Source organism: Gracilinanus agilis, chromosome 6 (assembly GCF_016433145.1).
Source record: "Gracilinanus agilis isolate LMUSP501 chromosome 6, AgileGrace, whole genome shotgun sequence".
Taxonomy (NCBI): Eukaryota; Metazoa; Chordata; class Mammalia; order Didelphimorphia; family Didelphidae; genus Gracilinanus; species Gracilinanus agilis.
In genome coordinates, this window is record NC_058135.1 from 164,133,095 (window position 1) to 164,151,273 (window position 18,179).

Consider the following 18,179-nt stretch of genomic DNA (forward strand, 5'->3'; position numbering starts at 1 on the left):
TTTTTTTTTTTAATACTACTGCTAGTATCTATATGCTTGTCATCTAGTGTGCTAGAAATGTTCCACTCAAATCAAGGGTTCTTTTCTGGTTTTGTATGTCCTCACCTGCTCCTCACTGTAAATCATTGAGATGTCAAGTGCAGTGATTAATTAAGCTGCACGTGCAAGTGCTTTTTTTTCACCTGTCAAGTAGGAAAGAAGTCTTGCTATAGAGGTTGGATGTTGCTGTCTTAATTCATAGCTTTTACTCCAGGCTGTGAAGTTGGCAGAAATGTTTTGCTTTCAGATTTTTATTTAGATATTGGCAAAGACCAGCAGAATGTTCGATTTTAAAAACTTAGGCATCCTAAGGTATATTTTCAGCAGTGAAATATATTATTAAAGTTTTATTTAGGAACATAATAAGTAGAGACGTTTCCTATGTTGAATTTTGCAGATTTTGTTTTAATCATCATCAAATATAGATTATGGAGATTTTATATTATTTACAGTAAGTACTAAAAGTATCTGAAATTATTATGGATTCATAAGAATACACTAGTTAAAGTCACATATTATTAACCAAGGATAGAATTTATGTGGTCAGATTTATAGTGATTGCTTTATTTTTTCATTCAATACTCAAAATACATTGCATATTAATTTGTTCGTGCTTTAGACTCTCATTTGTAAAAATTAGGTATAAAAGGGCAGTCTTGGAGAGCCTGATTTTCTTTCCATTCATCTCCTTTCCCCTCTCTTTTTTTTCAAACCACCAGTAAAATTAAAACCTCAAATTGTATAGTAATCTTAATCTATTATTAAAAGGTCCTAGAAAGGAAGATTACAAGGTAGATTCAGGTTTTGAATCAGTTTTGCCATTGGTTTAGCAGCGGGTGGGCAGGCAGATGCCTGCTCAGAGTAGAACCTATTGCCATTTTTCACCATTGATAGAGTAGCCTTTCAGAGTCAATGAGCTCTGTCAATGTGAGCTTGTCAAGGCTACAACTTCATAGACCTGAGAGGCGGTTTGAGAGGTCAGCCCTTTTCAGGTTCGCTGTGATGCAAATGAACTTTAATGCTTAAACAACTATTGGAATTTTTATGTCTGCTCCTTGTTCTTTTTTCTTCACAAAGTCATTGACGAGACATTCAGTGCTTTTTAAATTGGAAGTTGCATTGTGCTAAAGACCTAGTACAGATTTACGGAGGGCTGAAAGCAGTTAGATCATGTTCTTTTCATGGTGCGATTAGAATCAAATCGATTTCCCTACAGCCTTCAGCATTCAGATGGCAATTTTAACAAAGCTTGGGGGCTAGACAAGGGACAAAACGACTGAACTGAATGTTAATTACACTCTGCAGCCTTATTTTCTTTTGATTTGGAGCTGACTGGCAACTAAATTAACAAAAAGTGTGACCATAACTGCTGCCCTATTTTCATTTAAAAGGAGAGCAGTCTCTAAAAGGCTATCTTTACAAAGAAACAAGTGAGGTCTGCTGATCATTGTTAACAAGGGCACTGTTTTTTTTTAAAATTCTTGCCCAAAAGACTATGTTAAAAAAAAAAAAGTAATGCAATAAATTAGTCATTGACACACTGCTACCTAGAAAGTTACTCAAGTTTCTGTTTTTATGGCATAATTTAGGGGAACTTAAGCCAATAGTGCAATTCATAGATAATAATGAATTATAATTGGCATCCATGTGACTGTAGAACAGTCTTAAGCACATTTAAAATGGAAAATGTAGTATGTTTGGCATCCAGATTGGCAGTAGGTGCTTTAAATAAATATTAATATTGGATTGTACGATAGAGATTTAAAAAGGTTTTGATGTGAACAATTTTTACTTTACAAATTATCCTTGCTTGACATCTTTATATTAGTTTATTAATATTTGTTTATAACATTTCAGTTGTTTTGGAATATCAACTGCAAGATGCTTTTTCCCTTTGCCTTGTAAAGAAGCTGCAGCTGCACCAAGTTGCTGTTGATTCTACTGCAGTTCTCTGTCCTTTTGCACCTGCAGCTGTGTCAGACTCATCTTAACACCTGGCACCATGAATTATCCTCTCTTTTATTCATACTCTTAAGCAGGTCACATTTAGGGCTACATGCTATCTGTTGCAGTAGTAAAGTGGCTATAAATGTCAAGTAAATTTCTAAACTGTTTTATGAAACTGAATGATGAATTTCTAAATATATTTTCAGACCGGAGTCTGAACTTTGGGTATGAAAATAAAAATGGAATTTTCAATAGAGGTCATTTTATCAGCAGATCTCTCTCTCTCTCTCTCTCTCTCTCTCTCTCTCTCTCTCTCTCTCTCTCTCTCTCTCTCTCTCTCTCTCCCCTCTCTTTTCTCTCTCTCTCTTCTCTCTCTCATCCTCTTAAAAAAACCAAAACCAAAAACTTTACAGGTTATATTTTCCAAGTTAAATTTAGGCCCTACTAGACAGAATTCACTTTAAGTATATTATATATAGTGATGCTAATTTTACAGACATTATTACTATTCACTAATTGCTAATTTTTAAATTGATAATTAAATAGAACCATTAAATATTAGTGTATTTTTATTTTACCTTATGAGTTGTTTTATTATCATTTAAATATTTAAAATTAACATTGGAATGCAATATGTTATTTGGTGGATAACTAATGTTAGTCATTCTTGTGTTATATTATGAATTCAGAGGCCATTAAGTTTGAAGTAGTTAAAAACACGACATTCATGCTAAAATTAAAAAAAAGTTTAATAGAGAAGACACTTTTTGTTACTGTTTATTACTAAAATAGTTTGGATAGTGCTATAGACCACCCTGTACTTAGTCACTGTCCTGTACCTCTCCCCTTTTCACACAAAAAGCAGCTGCAAAAGAAAGTTTTTCTAAAACCAGTCAAGAGTAAAGTTTTTTCTCATTTGTCTTCCAGACACGAAGATCGATTGAGAAGTTATTAGAATGGGAAAACAATAGGTTATACCACAAGGTGAGTGCCGCAGGGAGCAGCTTCGTACTGTTGGGGTCTGAATTGCACAGTATGGAAACAGATGCTTTTGTTGAACTAAAAATATGAAAGGTGGACAAATGGGTTACTCTGTGTGCTGCAATAAAATAGAGCTCATTTTTCTTCCTTTACTCTCGTTCTTCTCTAGTTATGCTTGCACTGGAGACTGAGCAAAAGGAAATGTGAAACGAATAACATGATGGAATATGTAAGTTAAAGGGCTGTTTTGTGAGTTTCTCTATTAAATGATCATTTATTTTGCTTCTGATCTTATTCTTTTCATGATTATTAATCAGCAAAGGTGTCAGAAGCTTAATCTCCTGAGTGCAAGGATTTTCTACGGTTCACAGATGCATGGTTTCATGTGCAAGACTGATTTATAAAGTTATGAATGACTTGAAAACAAGGCTTCACTGTGTTCTGAAAAATAATAAATTAATTGCCAAGATAAAATAGCCTGAACGTGTGTTGATGGAGTGTGAAATTTTAGATGCTGTATAAAGAATAACCACAACTTTGGTTACGCAGCAAGTCAGATATGGCTTTTTTATATAATGCTAATCAAGTCTCCAAGTATGGAAGAAGACCTTTCAACCAAGCTGCTGGAGCTTAAGAAACCTTTAGCCTTTATAGATTTTAACTGCCCATACCTCAGCAGTCTTCAAAGTATCTTTCACTGTGTTCCTAGAACATTACTTTTAAAGCTCATTTTAAAAGTAAGCCAAAGAGAGAGAGGTTCTTCTTGTGTGTATTCTTAAACAGTATATAATCTAGCAATTCTATAAGTTTTTAGAATAATCTGATATGAAATTTAGTTTGCCTCCATACATTGGGAGCTTGATTTGTTTGAAGTTTTTGATTCTTCTGAAAAATCTATGGACAACCCTAAGGAAATTTGGGGTATTGATACTCCATTGAAACAAGATGTTTTATGTGCAGCCTTATGGATAGAAGTGAAAGGCCCTTAAAGGGTTAATTGCGGAAAATAAAGATTAACCTTCCTGAAGTACCTGGCATAGTACTTCTAACATATCTTTGGTCTTTTATTGCATGATATTTTATCTATTCTTTGAAACAATGCAGCCATCATAGATAGCTTATAAAAAGATTGATTAAAACAGTGTTTAAATAGTTGGAAATTATCCTAAAATCATCTTTTCTCTGTTAGCATTTCCCCTTTCTTCCATTTTCATACTATCAAGTCCTATTTCTAGCCTGAAACATAAAAGACCTTTTAAAAAATGCTTCTTTTTTTCCACAGAATAGCTCTATTCAGTGAACCGAATAATGTAGATTTTTCGTATCATTATCTATTATATCAAACATGTTAATTTATGATGATGAGAAAGACACATGATACTTCTCTATAACTATAAAAAAAGCACATCTGAATAAGTTGTTTTGAGCTTGACCTGTGAAAATGCTAGGCCTATATAGATATGTTTTTTAAACCATACAATACTTCTCTAGATGATAGTTCTTTTCTTCTTTTTTCCTTGACCGAAGGGGGCAGTTTGAATGTAGGTTAGAGAGTATTGTTTGGGGATATGGAAATATTTAATACATCGACAATTCAGACTTTTCCCCACTAACCTGAAAATTCAAGCTTTGTTTTCTTTTCATTCTCGAATTTGCTTCAGAGAGAGAAAAGCAGAAGTCTAAGCTAATGCTGTCTAATCCTTCCAGTGTTTATATGTATGAAATCCACCTATTTAGTGAATATACTTATCATTAACATTTGTGTTTATGATATTATTTTGTTAAGTAAAACATATAAAATAGTTTTTTTTAGTTTATCTTAGAAAACATTCTCAGTTGTGTATTATCAAAGGTTTTTTTAAACAGTTATGTCAGATTTTTCTGTATTATGCTTATATATACTTTTTATTTAGAACAGTAAGAGATTAACTAGTAAAGTTAGCTAATATACTTTGAAATAACAATATGTTTACCTATGAGAAGATGGAATTAAACAATTAAAATATTTTTGTATTTTTTACTGGAGGGTCTTAATTTATGTATTTGTAAGGATTGGAAGGGAAATATATAATCTCAGGTATTTTTTTCTGATGGTTTCCTACTGAAGTGTTCCATTAAGAAGATACTGCCTTTTCTCTAGTTAATATTACATGCTTTTGCTAAAAATTCCTTTTTTTTAAGCACAACTTTTTGGTAATTTTGAACATTATTTTTAGTTAGAGGAAAGAAGAATGCTAGTCATATTTTGAATACTAGTGGAATTCCAGGGAAAATGTAATTTAACTTTATATTCTATCTTGAAATAGTAGTACTCTATCTAATGGTGGAGTTTAATGGCTTTGGTGCCATCATAGCATAGATATGACTCCAAATTTTCAAAAACTTTGCCAATAAAGAATGATTTGTGATGATCCCCTTGAAAAGGTTTTGAATATTGCCTATATATGTCTGTTGTCTGAAGATAGCCTCATTTAAATTGGAGAAGCTCATTTTGAGGTTTGACACCAGATGATGCTTGATTTGGTTAGGTGGGGAGCATAGCATTTCATTAAACTTCTTATTTACAAAGGGCTTTACAACCTTTGCTGGTAGAAAGAGAATACACGTAGGTGAGATAACAGATCATTGGAATATAATGACTACATGGCATAAATAAGAGACCATATAGATTGTCAAAGAATAATACTCATAAAATGTTTTCTCAAAAAATTAGTAATACCTAAGATGACGAGAACTGGCTTTCTTTTTGTATGTAATATATAATGCTAAATTTCATAATGTGTGTGGTATAGCAAATGTTAGATCTGAACCGACATTATGCTTTAGCATTCTTCTTTGTCATTCAGTCCTACAAATGTTTGTTAAGAAATGACTAAATAGTTCTATTTTTGCATCCTCACTTAGCATTTAGCAGAATATCTTTGAATAGAGGTAATGGGCCTTTAATATTTATTGAGATATGAGGAACAACATAATAGTCTTGGTGTTGGACTTGCAGAATCAAGATGACCTGGTTTCAAATCATATCTCTGACACTAATTAGCTTTGTGACTTTGGATAGCCATTTTACCTCTTTGAGTCTCAGATAACCTCTAAGACTTATCTACTAAATTATTGTTAGGTTTGCAATCTTTGTAGACCAAGGAAATCACAAATCTTTGATAAATTGCTTTATTTAATTGCCTAATGTAAGGCATTTTTCCCTTGTAGAATTCAGTCTACTAGGAGCTGTTGCACATGCCATAGAATTTTGCCCCTGGCAAAATACATTGTTAAAAAAAAAACAGTATTTGAGAATAAAAATATTAGATATCAGGGTTCTAGAAATAAAAGATCATTTTAAAGAAATTTTGCATAGTTCCCTCTTCTTTTAGGCAAAGAAATTTAGGGAAACTAAATATCTATGATAATACATCTTGTAAGTGGTAGTTCTATGCCTAGGTCCCTTAGACTCTTGTCTCCTCTTTCTATTCCTTCTTCTTGAGAGAGATAGAATCATTATATTGAGTCATTATTATTAAAATTCTTGGGTAAACATGAAGAATTTTAAATTTGTATAGATTTAAACCTTAGGAATTACTTGTGAGCCTTGTGACTTCTATTCAAAGCTCTTAAGTATGTACCCTCTTTTATCATTTGGGGCTTCCTTGTTCTTTCTCTTCATTATTGTTTCCTCAGCATTTTTCTTTTCTCATTATCACAGGATCATAATTGTTTAAAGATAAAAACAAACAGTTCATAATATCTGTTAAATCCAATGCTAGAATAAAAATTAGGCATTCTGGATTCTAGTCTTGGCTTTGTCATTTATTTTATGAATTACTCTTTGTGAAGGAATAGCCTTTACTGGGTTTTAGTTTATGTAAAGTCCTAAGGATTTTTTTAGGTTCTTTCCTCTGGCCTCTTAGGTGGTTAATTCTTTAGATAGTAAGAAAACATTGTGGAGATGGTAATTTAAGCCAGGAAAGAATGAATAATTTGTGAATACAGCATCTACAATCAATTTAAAAATTAATTGAGAACTTGGAAGTATCTTTCATAAAGGAAACAGGAATTTATTGAGGAACTCTAAAAAAAGAAACAGTAAATTTTGAGTAGGAAAAGGGAAGTGGGAAGAGAATGATGCCTACTATGTGCCAGGGATTGTGCTAACCACTTTTATCAAGTGTCTTATTTGATCTTTCCAAACAACCTTATGAAGTAGGTATTATTGCCATTTCATGATTGAGAAAACAGCCAAACAAATTAAGTGATTTGCTCAGGACCATACAATTAGTTAAGTGTCTCAGGTTAGATTTGGACTCAGGTCTTCTTGATTCCAGGCCTAGCATATCTACTGTGCCATCTAACTTCCTCCAGAAAGATACAGAATCTGATTTTGGCCATCTGAGGGACCTGAATGGTGTAAATTCAGCTCCTGAATAAGATGGTGTATTTCATCAAGATTACATTATTGATAATGCAGGCAAGGCTGGATAGCCCACTAAGACAGGTAGAGTAAAGCCTACTGTCACCAAAAGATAGAACCACTCTTAGCAACTAATAAGCTAGTTATATGTTTCAGTCAAACACAGCAAGTTAGAGAAAATGAACAGCTTTCAAAGATTTGGAGCCATGGAGTTCTTAGAGCAAAGAGGCAAAAGAGGTATTTAGAAATTCAGTGCAGGGGTAACTGGAAGCAGGAGAGGAATATTTGGGTGATTTTATTCCAGGACTAGCCAGGGTGACAAAACCTGAGAGGGCCAATGTAGTTGCTAGAGTGGCAGTGCAGTTAGACCGAGGCTAGAGTATCCAGGCACTACTACATACAAATTCTGGAAACTGATTTTGGAAAGCATTGAAGCATCTCTTTCACCAGACTTGAAATGCAAGTTTCTATCTAGCTTGAGGTTTGAGTATCTTATTATCAACTTTAAATAGGGTTTAAGTGAAGTCAAAGGAATAAGGACTTGATGTTTAATAATTTGTGCCAGTCATGCTGATCTTTGGCTAGGCATTATGGATTAGAAATCTGCATTCTGAATAGCTGTTTTCTGTGCTTTGGTTTTTACTATATTCCCATTACCTGCCAAAATTTTCTAGTAATTGTTCTGAAAAAATTTAGCTTAGTCTTGATTGAAATTAGGAGAAAGGGGAATTACTTATTTACACTTTGATCAAGAGTAGAGAGGGAAAGTAAAGGGTACATAAACTCGGCACCCAAAAGAGATAGCTGACCTGTAGTGTAATTAGATAGGTGCCTATCTAGCTGGGCCTTTCCTTTATACCTTAGTTTTGTCTCTTGCCTCTGATCCTTTTGTTTATAATGTCTAAAACTGAGTTAAACCCTGCTTGGTAGAGATATGGAGAAAATAATAAAGATAATTTTTTATGGTAGTGTTTCTAAATCATTTCTATGGATTTCCAAGAGAAAGACTGTTTGGATGCCAAGTAATGGTAATAGGGGTGTTTGTGATTGTATTCTTAACAATCTTTTCAAATGATAGAAAAGTGTTAACATTTTGTTTGGGTCAGATTTTTTTAATTTTGTCTTTTTTTTTTTTAACAGGTCATCCTCATAGAATTTTTACCAAAGACACCGATTTTTCGACCAGATTAGCATTTGCTTTATTTATAGAGACTTATCCAAGTATGTTGTCTTTCCAATGGTGCCTTGCTTGGTGCTCTCCTGGTGGTGACATAGCATTGGTTCTACAGAATCTTGTGGTGTTTTTTTTTTTTTTTTTTTTAATAACCGCATGTTCTAAGTGTGCATTTTTGTCAGACTTTGCAACAGTTATTTCATACAGATGTTAAATAATTAAGTTATTGTGCTTTTTTCTGTTAATGTATCTTGATTTTCAAAGATTGCTTTTTTTGTATTATCAAAAAAATACATTTGAACACAGCCTAAAAATGACCAGGCCTTTTTTTTTTTTTTTTTTTAAATTTTTAACTTAAGGTTCATGATCCTTTCATTGTAAATTCTTTTAACATAAATACACTTCCTGTGACTCTGTGTGTATCATTTCCAGTAGACATAACTTTATTTTATATTTTTTATTTCTCAATTTAATCAAGGTATTCCTTTTTCAAATAGTGAATTTTCTGTACTAGTCTTTTTGGGATTTAAATCCCCATTCCCCAAATCCAGCCCCCAGTCCTCCCCTCTATTCCAAGTAGGCATATCTGTGTTCATTCACATGGATAAATCGTATCAAATTGTTCTGAAAATATTCTGTGTTCAATGTTGTTAAAACAGACATTGAATCATTTTGTCTAGAGTAGGAGAATTGATTAAAGGTATGCATGCATCTAATGGTTACTAGAGCTCAGGATCACAGAAAACATAGTAGCATCACAACTTACATATATCTTTATTCAAGGTTATATCTTTAATGATGGCCTTACTTGGGTTACTTTTTATTGTTTACCAAATTATATGTGCAAAGGTGCAGAAATATTCATTTTTAGTATTTGTCTAAGGAACACATTTTCCATGCCATCCTATTTGCATTCCTAGATTGGATAATCTTAAAAACAGTCTTGAAAAATTGAGTAATGGCAACAAATGTAGGCAGTCATCTAATCTCCAAAGGATATTCAAAACAGGATTTATAGGACAATATTGAGAACTTTAAGATATGGAGAAGATAATTTGTATACATGGTGGTGAGTTCTTTTAAGATTTTGATCCATTAGAGTGACTTAATTTTCTGCACAATTATTTAAGGCTTTTTTTAAAAATGGGGATGTTACCTATTTTTTGAGTCAGGCCAGTTATATTCATTATAACATTTTTTTCCTTTTGGTTGTACATACCCTTCATGCATTTAAAATTAAAAATTTTTTTTCAGTTGCATATATGTAAGTTTTTGTTCTTTTTATAAGCCTGGAACTATACAAATTTTAATGTATGTTAAAAACTTGTTCCATACAGCTGTGGTATCGAGCAATAATGTGAATAATTTTGAAAACTATATACTCTGATTAATAATTTGTATTAAGAATTGGTACCACTACAAAATACCTTCCTCCTGTATTAAATCTTTTAAATACCAGTTTCATTAATTTATACATCTGTATTTTTTAGGTGTTCTGTGTATTTCTCCACAGTACTGTATTCTCTAAAATGGTTGGATGTCATTTTATATTTGACATCAGGAACTGTATGAATAGTTTGTCATTTTTTTTTCCTGAGAATTGTTTACCTTTGGTGCCCAAAATAATAGTAACAATTGAAAAAGAATGATTACATTTCTTCTAAAGAGCTCAAATTACAGAGCCCAATCACATGTTTCACCTCACTTAGCTTGTATTTAGGGTATGTTTTGCTGCCCTTTGAATAGTGCAATTAAAATGTTATGCTATTCAAAACAATACTGTAATATTCCTTATTGGGTTTAGTGTAAAAGAATGTTGATTAGAGAATATCATATCTGCGTCAGGGTTTAAAACCAGAGGAAAGGTAGGCTGCTTGTTTAGAATTAGATGATGCAGTAGAATGTTCTGTCTCTAAATGTGGTACTTTATCTTGCATGTGTAGGTGTGTCCCCTTGGCTTCCCTCATAAAAAGAGCTGATCCTGATTAGGAAAAAAAATGTATATATATATATTTTTTTTTCTCCCCTTCCTATCTTTAATTTTTCTTTTAATTAGCCTTCATCAAAAAAGATGTGGGGTATTTAAAAAGTATATTTTTAATAGAATCACAAGAGAATATGAAACTTACTATGGATGGTAGTGTTGAGTATAGGGTCCTTTTAAAGCCTTTCTAATTCTCTTTTTAATTAAATGGAGAAGTGTGTCATTTGCTTAAAGAGATTCTCTGGGAATGTGCACTCTTAGACTTTCAATGTGAATCTGGAAAAGAACCATGAATGCTTAATATGCCGGCACTACCATGAGCCAATTATGCCTTGAACAGTTAGGTTTTCGTGCTTTGGTTTTCATTAGTGTCCCCCAGTGTAACTGGGTTACTCTTTTTTGCAGACTATGGATTTGAGTGACCATATTACTGGAAATTGCAAATGTCAAAGATACTTTTATGTATAGATTGGACTGAAGGAAACACTCAAAATGGCAGTTCTATAGCTCCCATCAGTTCTGAGCCATATTGTTTTTGTACTGGGAGGGTATATTGGCAAAGGGGGGTATTTGTAAAAACCTCAATGAGTGTGTAGATTCTTACATAGGCTTAGTGAATAATTTGCATATCATTTGTGGTTTTGGAAATAATTCACTATTCTTATAAAGAAAGAAGCATTTGGTGGTGTTTAAATGTAGAATAAAACCATGTTACAATATGGTTGTTATTCCATGGATTTGGATATTGTTGGTAAAATTATGTTTCTGGAAAACTCAACTATGCAAAATATGATTCATTTGTTATTAAAAACTATAGTTAGTCCGAAATCATATGGTTAGCTTATAAGACAAATGGTAGTTTTTCTCCCCCAAAAAAATTATACTCTAAGTTAACTTTGCCTATGTAGGAAATGGTCATTGTATTAATATGTTTATGCTTTAGGAAAACTAGTAATGACTACTTTTATTCTGTTAGGCAAAACTTCTGTTTATCTTTCCAAATAGTTTTGCCCTCAAAGCTAGTACAGTAGTAACCAAAGGCTTCCTTTTATCAATAGTTTACCCATGTTACTGAAGAATTATAGTGCAGGAAGAACCAGAAGATGCTAGCAAGGTAACTACATGATTTTGTTATTAGTGTTTTTGGAAGAGTGTTTCAGGTTGTTTCTTTAAATATTAACTGCCAGTCCCATTATATCTTGTGGTTTTCAGGAGCACATAGGCTTAAAGCAAAATTGCAAAGTTTGTTTTTGGTGCCCTCCCATCTCCATTTCTATACCCTTTCCCTTTCTGTCCCTGGATATGGAGACCTCCCATGTTCTTTTGTTCTCAATGAAACAACCTACCTCCTTTGAGCCTGCCTTTCGTCAAAGTACACAAATTAACTCTTCTTCCTTTCCTATTTTTTTTAAAGCAAAGCTCTTTATTTCCTGCTTCTTAACTTAGTATTAGGCTATTTGATTATTTAGGGGTGAGGGGGAGGAATCATTGATAGGTTCAGCCTTCTTTGGGGATATTTGCATTTCTAAAAGAGGAGCTTATTAGCCCAAATGAATTGCTTGTTTGTTTGTATTAATGGGAGGATGTCACTCTTGCCTCATCTCTGTTGCCACCAACTGTAGTTCCAACTCTCATTCCTAGCACCAGTTTCAAAGCATGTTCTCAGTCTTTATTTTATACATAAATATAACCTAGTGTTCTCTTCCTTTCTAACACTGCTACTATCCTCTGACCCCATAGCTGTGAAATAAGAATCCTTCCTAGATGGATGAGAGATGATAAAACCCACCTAGGAACCTCCCCAGGGCCAGTAAAGCACAACCCTTAAAATGATTAAAACCAAGTTTATTAAGGGTAGGGAAATGATAAATACAGTCCTAAATTTATCAAGCTATATCTCCCACCAGTATACACTCCCTCTCAAGCCCTTCTTATAGCTCCCTGCTCTTAACTAATGCCCCCAAAGCTATCTGACCATAATCTAACCTAATTTATATGGATTAACAAAAGGACAAAGAGGAAAGAAGGACTCACAGGTGTATTGGAGCCCTTACCTAAAGCCTGGGGTTGGTTTCACTAGATAACCCAAAGTCCCAGTTGACAACCCTTGCATTACCTTGGCCAATTGGATTTATGGCAGATGGTCTTTGTACCTCAGGGAAAAAGGCAGTCCACTCCAAAGCAAACTCTCAACAAAGTATTCCTTAATCTCTCCATGAGATTAGGACTACCAAGGGAAATTTTGCCAGAGCAAAACCACCTTCCAGCTCAGTGGAAACAGGAGTCAGACTGTTAATGCCAGTAAACTCCCACAATCCTTTACTCCTTGTCAGAATCCTCTTCCAGAGCTTGTATCCAAATTCTCCTGCTTTCCTCTTTAAGATAATCCATGAAACTTACTCTATCCCTTACCTACATTCCTACAACTGTTCTGTAACCTTTTAATTATTTCATATTCCCCTTAGAAGCTGTTTGTTTTTACAAAGAAAACATTAAAAAAATCCTTCTGTGAGGAACAAAAGAAAAAATAGGACAAAATGGAACTGGTACTCCAATCCTTTTGCCTTTATGATGTGAGGCTTAGTTGTGTCGGGAGACTTTAGGAAGAGAGGCTGAATTTAGGACAGGTCCTAGCTAAGTACTAGAATAGAGAAGTCCCTCCCCCCATTAGAACCCACTCCTTTTCTGTTCTCCCATCTTCTAGCACCTTAGAATTTTGTGAATAAGTTTTAATAAGCTTGTTCTATTATAATATTTTGAATCTAAATACATTTATAAAGATGAATGAGATTACCAATGGTTGTTTCTGTTTTCCTACTTTCCATATACTTAACACCTATAAAGTTACATATTTTTCAGGCATACATCATACATACTATCTAATGTAGGGTTCAACCACGTATCATTAAGTATTAAGTATTATATGCTAGAACATGGGAAGGTGTTAATATGGTTTGGTTTAGAAAGTTATGTCAGAGGTTTCAAAATTTTCTTGATCATAAAGGAGATTTTTTACAAAATAGGAAATTAAATCACAAGTGAAGTTTCTTAGGCTAAACCAAACACTGGAATTCAGGAGTTGACATGTGTTTCATAATCGCCTGCTAACTTTGTGAGACTGAGTTACTTGGTCTTGGCTAGTTTATCTACAAAACAAAGATATGACTACCTACCTCATAGTATTATATGAACCAGTATTTTGTTGGTATTTGTTAAGTTCGTTGTGAAAGTAACTAATTGTTTTCTAAGAGTAATGTTTTAGTAGTAGAACGTTTATATTTATCCTGTCAACACAAACCTCGTTGAATTGACCAGGAAATAAAGGTTTTAAATTTACATCTTCATTTTCCGAATTGGGTGAACTTGCTGTATATGGCTAGAATGCTACTTTGTTTATGTTATAGTAATCAAAGCAAGGTCCTTTATATACAGACTTGCATAAATATAACTGAATAGAAAAATGGACTTAGAATGTAGGGATCTCAGCTGTAGTAGTATGTGGGCAAGTTGTTTAACTTTTGGGCCTCAGTTTCTTCATCAGTAAAGTGAAAGGGCTGGGCCTCTTGATCTCTCTGAGGTCTCCTATCTTTAATATTCTTTGAATTCTGAAATAAAATTCCTTTGTGTCATGTTACTTCTACTTAAAAATAAAATACTTTGAAATTTAGGGTTAGTTAACTTCTCTCCCCCCACCCAGCCCTTGGCCCTCAAGTCTTAGAATCAAGGCTGAAGAGTGAGGTAGGGCTAGGCAATGGGAGTTAAGTGACCTCAGGGTCACAGCTAGGAAGTGTCTCAGGTCATAATTGAACCCAGGACCTCTTGTCTCTAAGCATGGCACTCAATCCATTGAACCATCTAACTGTCCTCTTTTCCTTTTTTTTTTTTTTTTTTTTTAAATAAGAAAGTGGAGATATTCTGTGTTTGGGTCCTTGCTCCAATACTTATTAGTTTTCTAACTATAGGCAAATCACTTAATCCCTCAATTTGTCAGTTTCCTTATCTGTAAAGTGAGCATAAATAATACTTGTACTATTTATCACACAGGATTGCTTAAAACACTAAGTGTGAGTTACTGTTACTATTTTGAATACAGTATTTCTTAGGCAAATATTAAGGGATTAGCCAGACAGAGCAAGACACTTTATTTAGGAAAGTAAGATACATCTTTTACCTAGAAACAAAAAATCAGATCAGTTTTCAGTAGAAGGAGAGCAATATGATAGTAAAATCTACTGAAATACATACTTTTTTCTATTGTCATTTGTTGAATTTCAGTATAATTTCAGTATATTTTTTTTTAAAAAACTCTTCCCTGCCATCTTAGAATCGACACTAAATATTGGTTCCGAGATGGAAGAGCAGTAAGGGCTACGTTTTTAAGTGACTTGACTTGTCTCTAGGGTCACATAGCTAGGAAGTATCTGAGGTCAGATTTGAATCCAGGACCTCATCTCTGGGCCTGGTTCTCAATCCACTGAGTCACCTGGCTGCCCCCAAATTTCAGCATATTCTTGAAAAGCTTCCTTTTCCCCAAATTCCTTTTAATTAAATTTCTGCACCCATTTAATTTTTTATTGTAGCTTTGTTTCAAACATGTCTGTCTAAATCTAAAGTCCAGCATGAAGGTATGGCAAGAAGGTATCCTCATGGAAATGTGTGCTTCAAATTGAAGAGTTTTTCATTCCTTAGTCATATTCCATTTAACTAGGCAATTTCAACTATCCCATTATATCTTTATAAATACTTTATAATTTTTTTTGTTAACTGTAGGCATTTAATTTCCATTGAAGTTTCTCATTTGGTGAAATAAATGGCATTAAATACTTTCAGTTAAAGCATTGTAAAACTTACCAGTAGTGGCAGTAGAAACAAGTTGATCATATTAAATGCCAGATCAGGGAAATAATTACATTGTTTATAGAAGCTCTGACGCACAAAGGATTAAGGCTATGCCACGGTCAAAGGCTATAGACAGATTAATGTAATCATGAGAAATTATTTTAAAAATTTTATCTAGAATTGGAATTTTTTTCTACTAAGTTGCTTTTTTAGATGCTTAAGGGTAGTGTGTCAAATAAAGCTTGTTATCATTTGTCTTCTTAAATTTGTTGATCTTAAATGAACTCAACAAGGATTGTTAGGCAAGGGATTTAAGGAATTTGCACCTGTTATTTACAAATAAAACATTTTGAAATAGTTTGCAAAAATAAAACACAACTATTCAGAAACTACTGATGACCTATGAGAAATTAAAAGATGAAGAGCTGGAACTCTATTCCATGCTGCCCTCAAAGAATGTAAAAATCAGGTAAGTCAAGTCCTATTTTTTTGTTCAAATAAAATTTTGGTTAAATGTTTTCAATTTAATTTTAATAGTTGACGTTCTGTTTCCATGACAACTATTTAAAGCTGCTTTTCTTTCAGTACTAAGAAGCTAAGATCATGGTAAAAGGGAACATTTTCATCTTTTTAAATAAAAAATTTACACTACTTTGGCAGTGTTGGATCTATATGTTTGATAGTGAGAAAGTAGAAGTTGCTAAGAATTTATCATTGTAACAGTTATATGGAAAGCTATGTGAGTCTATGTTTTAGTTGTTTCATCTGTACCAATAATATAATTTCCAGATTTAAAAAGCCCCAAGGATGTTAAAATAGTTCATTATATTAAGTTTTTACTTGCTGATTTTTTTTAGAAAACAAATAAATGCCTTAATTTAAACATATGGTGATTTTTTTTGATGCTTTGTGCAACTAAGCATTTCACTCAAGTTATTATTCTACACTCAAATCTAAAGTATGGACTAGTGGATTTATTGCCTCTTTGTCACTATAGGTCATAATATTGAATAAAATCCTTTTAAACCAATTTGAGTGAGGAAGCTTGGAACTAAGGGGGCAATTACTTAAAAGAAATTGACCAAGCTAGCAGTTTGTTTGACTGGATTAAATTATTGAGCATTTCATAATGAATAAATGTATATTCATCTTATCTTTACACAATGAACAGGAATATATTTTCCAAACCAATAAATTGACTTTCTTAGTACATACTTAAGAGCTTGTATTTAAGCTTGGTTTTTTTTTGCTTTTTTCAAAGAGAAGTATGTGTACTTATCAATTTCTCATGGTTGGAAAAAAGATTTAGACAAAGTCCGATGTGATTAGTATAATCTTTTCCCCCAAAAAATCTTGTTTCAGTGTGTCTGATTTTAAAAGGTAAATTTTGTAGTCTCATAGTTCAGTTTTTAAATTTTGTACACCAGTAAATAAGCATATCTCTATGGAGATATATAGATATGTATATCTACACATAACAGCATTCAACCATGCTTGTTCACATTGTATCAATGACTTATTTAGGTACATTGATTTATTTTTCCTAAATGTTGTTACAGCTAATAAAATCATTATGCATCTTTTCACTAAGACTTATTTTCTTTTACATGTAGTAAGCATAAATTCTTTCCTTTTGAATGTTTGCTTTTAGTATTATTACTTGAATTTTATCTGTTATATTAAGTTATATAACCATTTTGAGTAGTCATTCAAATGCTCACTCCTAATGGAGGAAATATACATCTAATTCCGAGGTAACTGTGACTCTTTCTGTGTTTGTATCAGGCAGAAACACTGTTGTCAGGGGTGAATAGCTAACATCCTTAGATCCAGCCCTAAAATGTGTATCTAGTGATTTGGCATCTATTAGGAAACAGTCACCTGCTAATTTTCTATATGTTGTGTGTGAGATGCATATTTCTTGAAACTTTTTTGATTGCTCTTTACTGAAGAAATCTTAAACCCCTCCAAAAGCAAAACACAACAACAACAACAAAAACTAAAACCTTTTCTTGGAGCTCCTGTGAAGCATGCAGGGTGTTGTAATTTCAGTTTGCAAAGTGGTATGATACAATGTTGCTGAGCAGAAAAGCACACGATAGATTTAATGTAGCCAATTGTGTACTTTTGAAAAAAAGAGTAACTGTTCCCTGTGAGTTAATTTTGGATTTTTTCAGAATCTCTCTTTTAGGCTTTGTGCAGGATTCTTCCAGACAAATGCGTATTCCATGTGGGCCACTGTTCTGCTAAATGCTCTCAGTTCTCCTTTTGCAATCAAGATTATGTTGCTAAGGAGATTTTGCTTTTATTGGTGCCATTGATTTGTGTTAATACGTTTTGAATACCTCTTGGTATTCTTCCTTAGACAAGGCCAAAAGAAAAACTTCCCCGAGTTTCCCAATTTACATCACAAATGGAGCGGTGGTGTAATGAAGCCGATATAAAGTGGGCAGTTGAAAGGGAACTAAAGAAGGGCACTCAAGTGAGAAATGAAGAAATGTGCCGAGTGCAGTCTGTGGCTGCCTTCAGTCCAGCTGCAGGAACTGGCTCAAGGCAGAGGCAGAGGGAGAGTGAGCGCCTCCCTCTTAAAAGACCACCCACTTTCTGTAGCCTTGCTTGGCACTCCATAGATTACCTCATTGACTAATATAGAGCCATTACAAAGCAAGGAACTCCTCCTGAAGCCAGAAGAAATGGTTCTCACCCCTGTAGCTCTTTGCTTCTTTCATTCAGAGTTTGGGTATGACCGAACTCTGAATGCCAGGTGATCTCCGAGTACTGGAAGGGGAACCCCAAGGATGGACTAG

The 18,179-nt window shown here is 33.5% G+C and overlaps 1 protein-coding gene across 1 annotated transcript in view; it reads left to right on the plus strand.

The window, feature by feature from the left end:
* CHIC2 (cysteine rich hydrophobic domain 2) overlaps positions 1 to 9,806 on the plus strand; it is a 44,935-nt gene extending 35,129 nt beyond the window's left edge. The window contains exons 4-6 of the mRNA XM_044681269.1: positions 2,914 to 2,970; positions 3,137 to 3,196; positions 8,516 to 9,806. Coding sequence (XP_044537204.1) covers positions 2,914 to 2,970; positions 3,137 to 3,196; positions 8,516 to 8,566 — 168 coding nt within the window. The 3' untranslated portion in view covers positions 8,567 to 9,806. The remainder of the gene's footprint in view (positions 1 to 2,913; positions 2,971 to 3,136; positions 3,197 to 8,515) is intronic.
* The last annotated feature ends 8,373 nt before the right edge of the window (positions 9,807 to 18,179 follow it).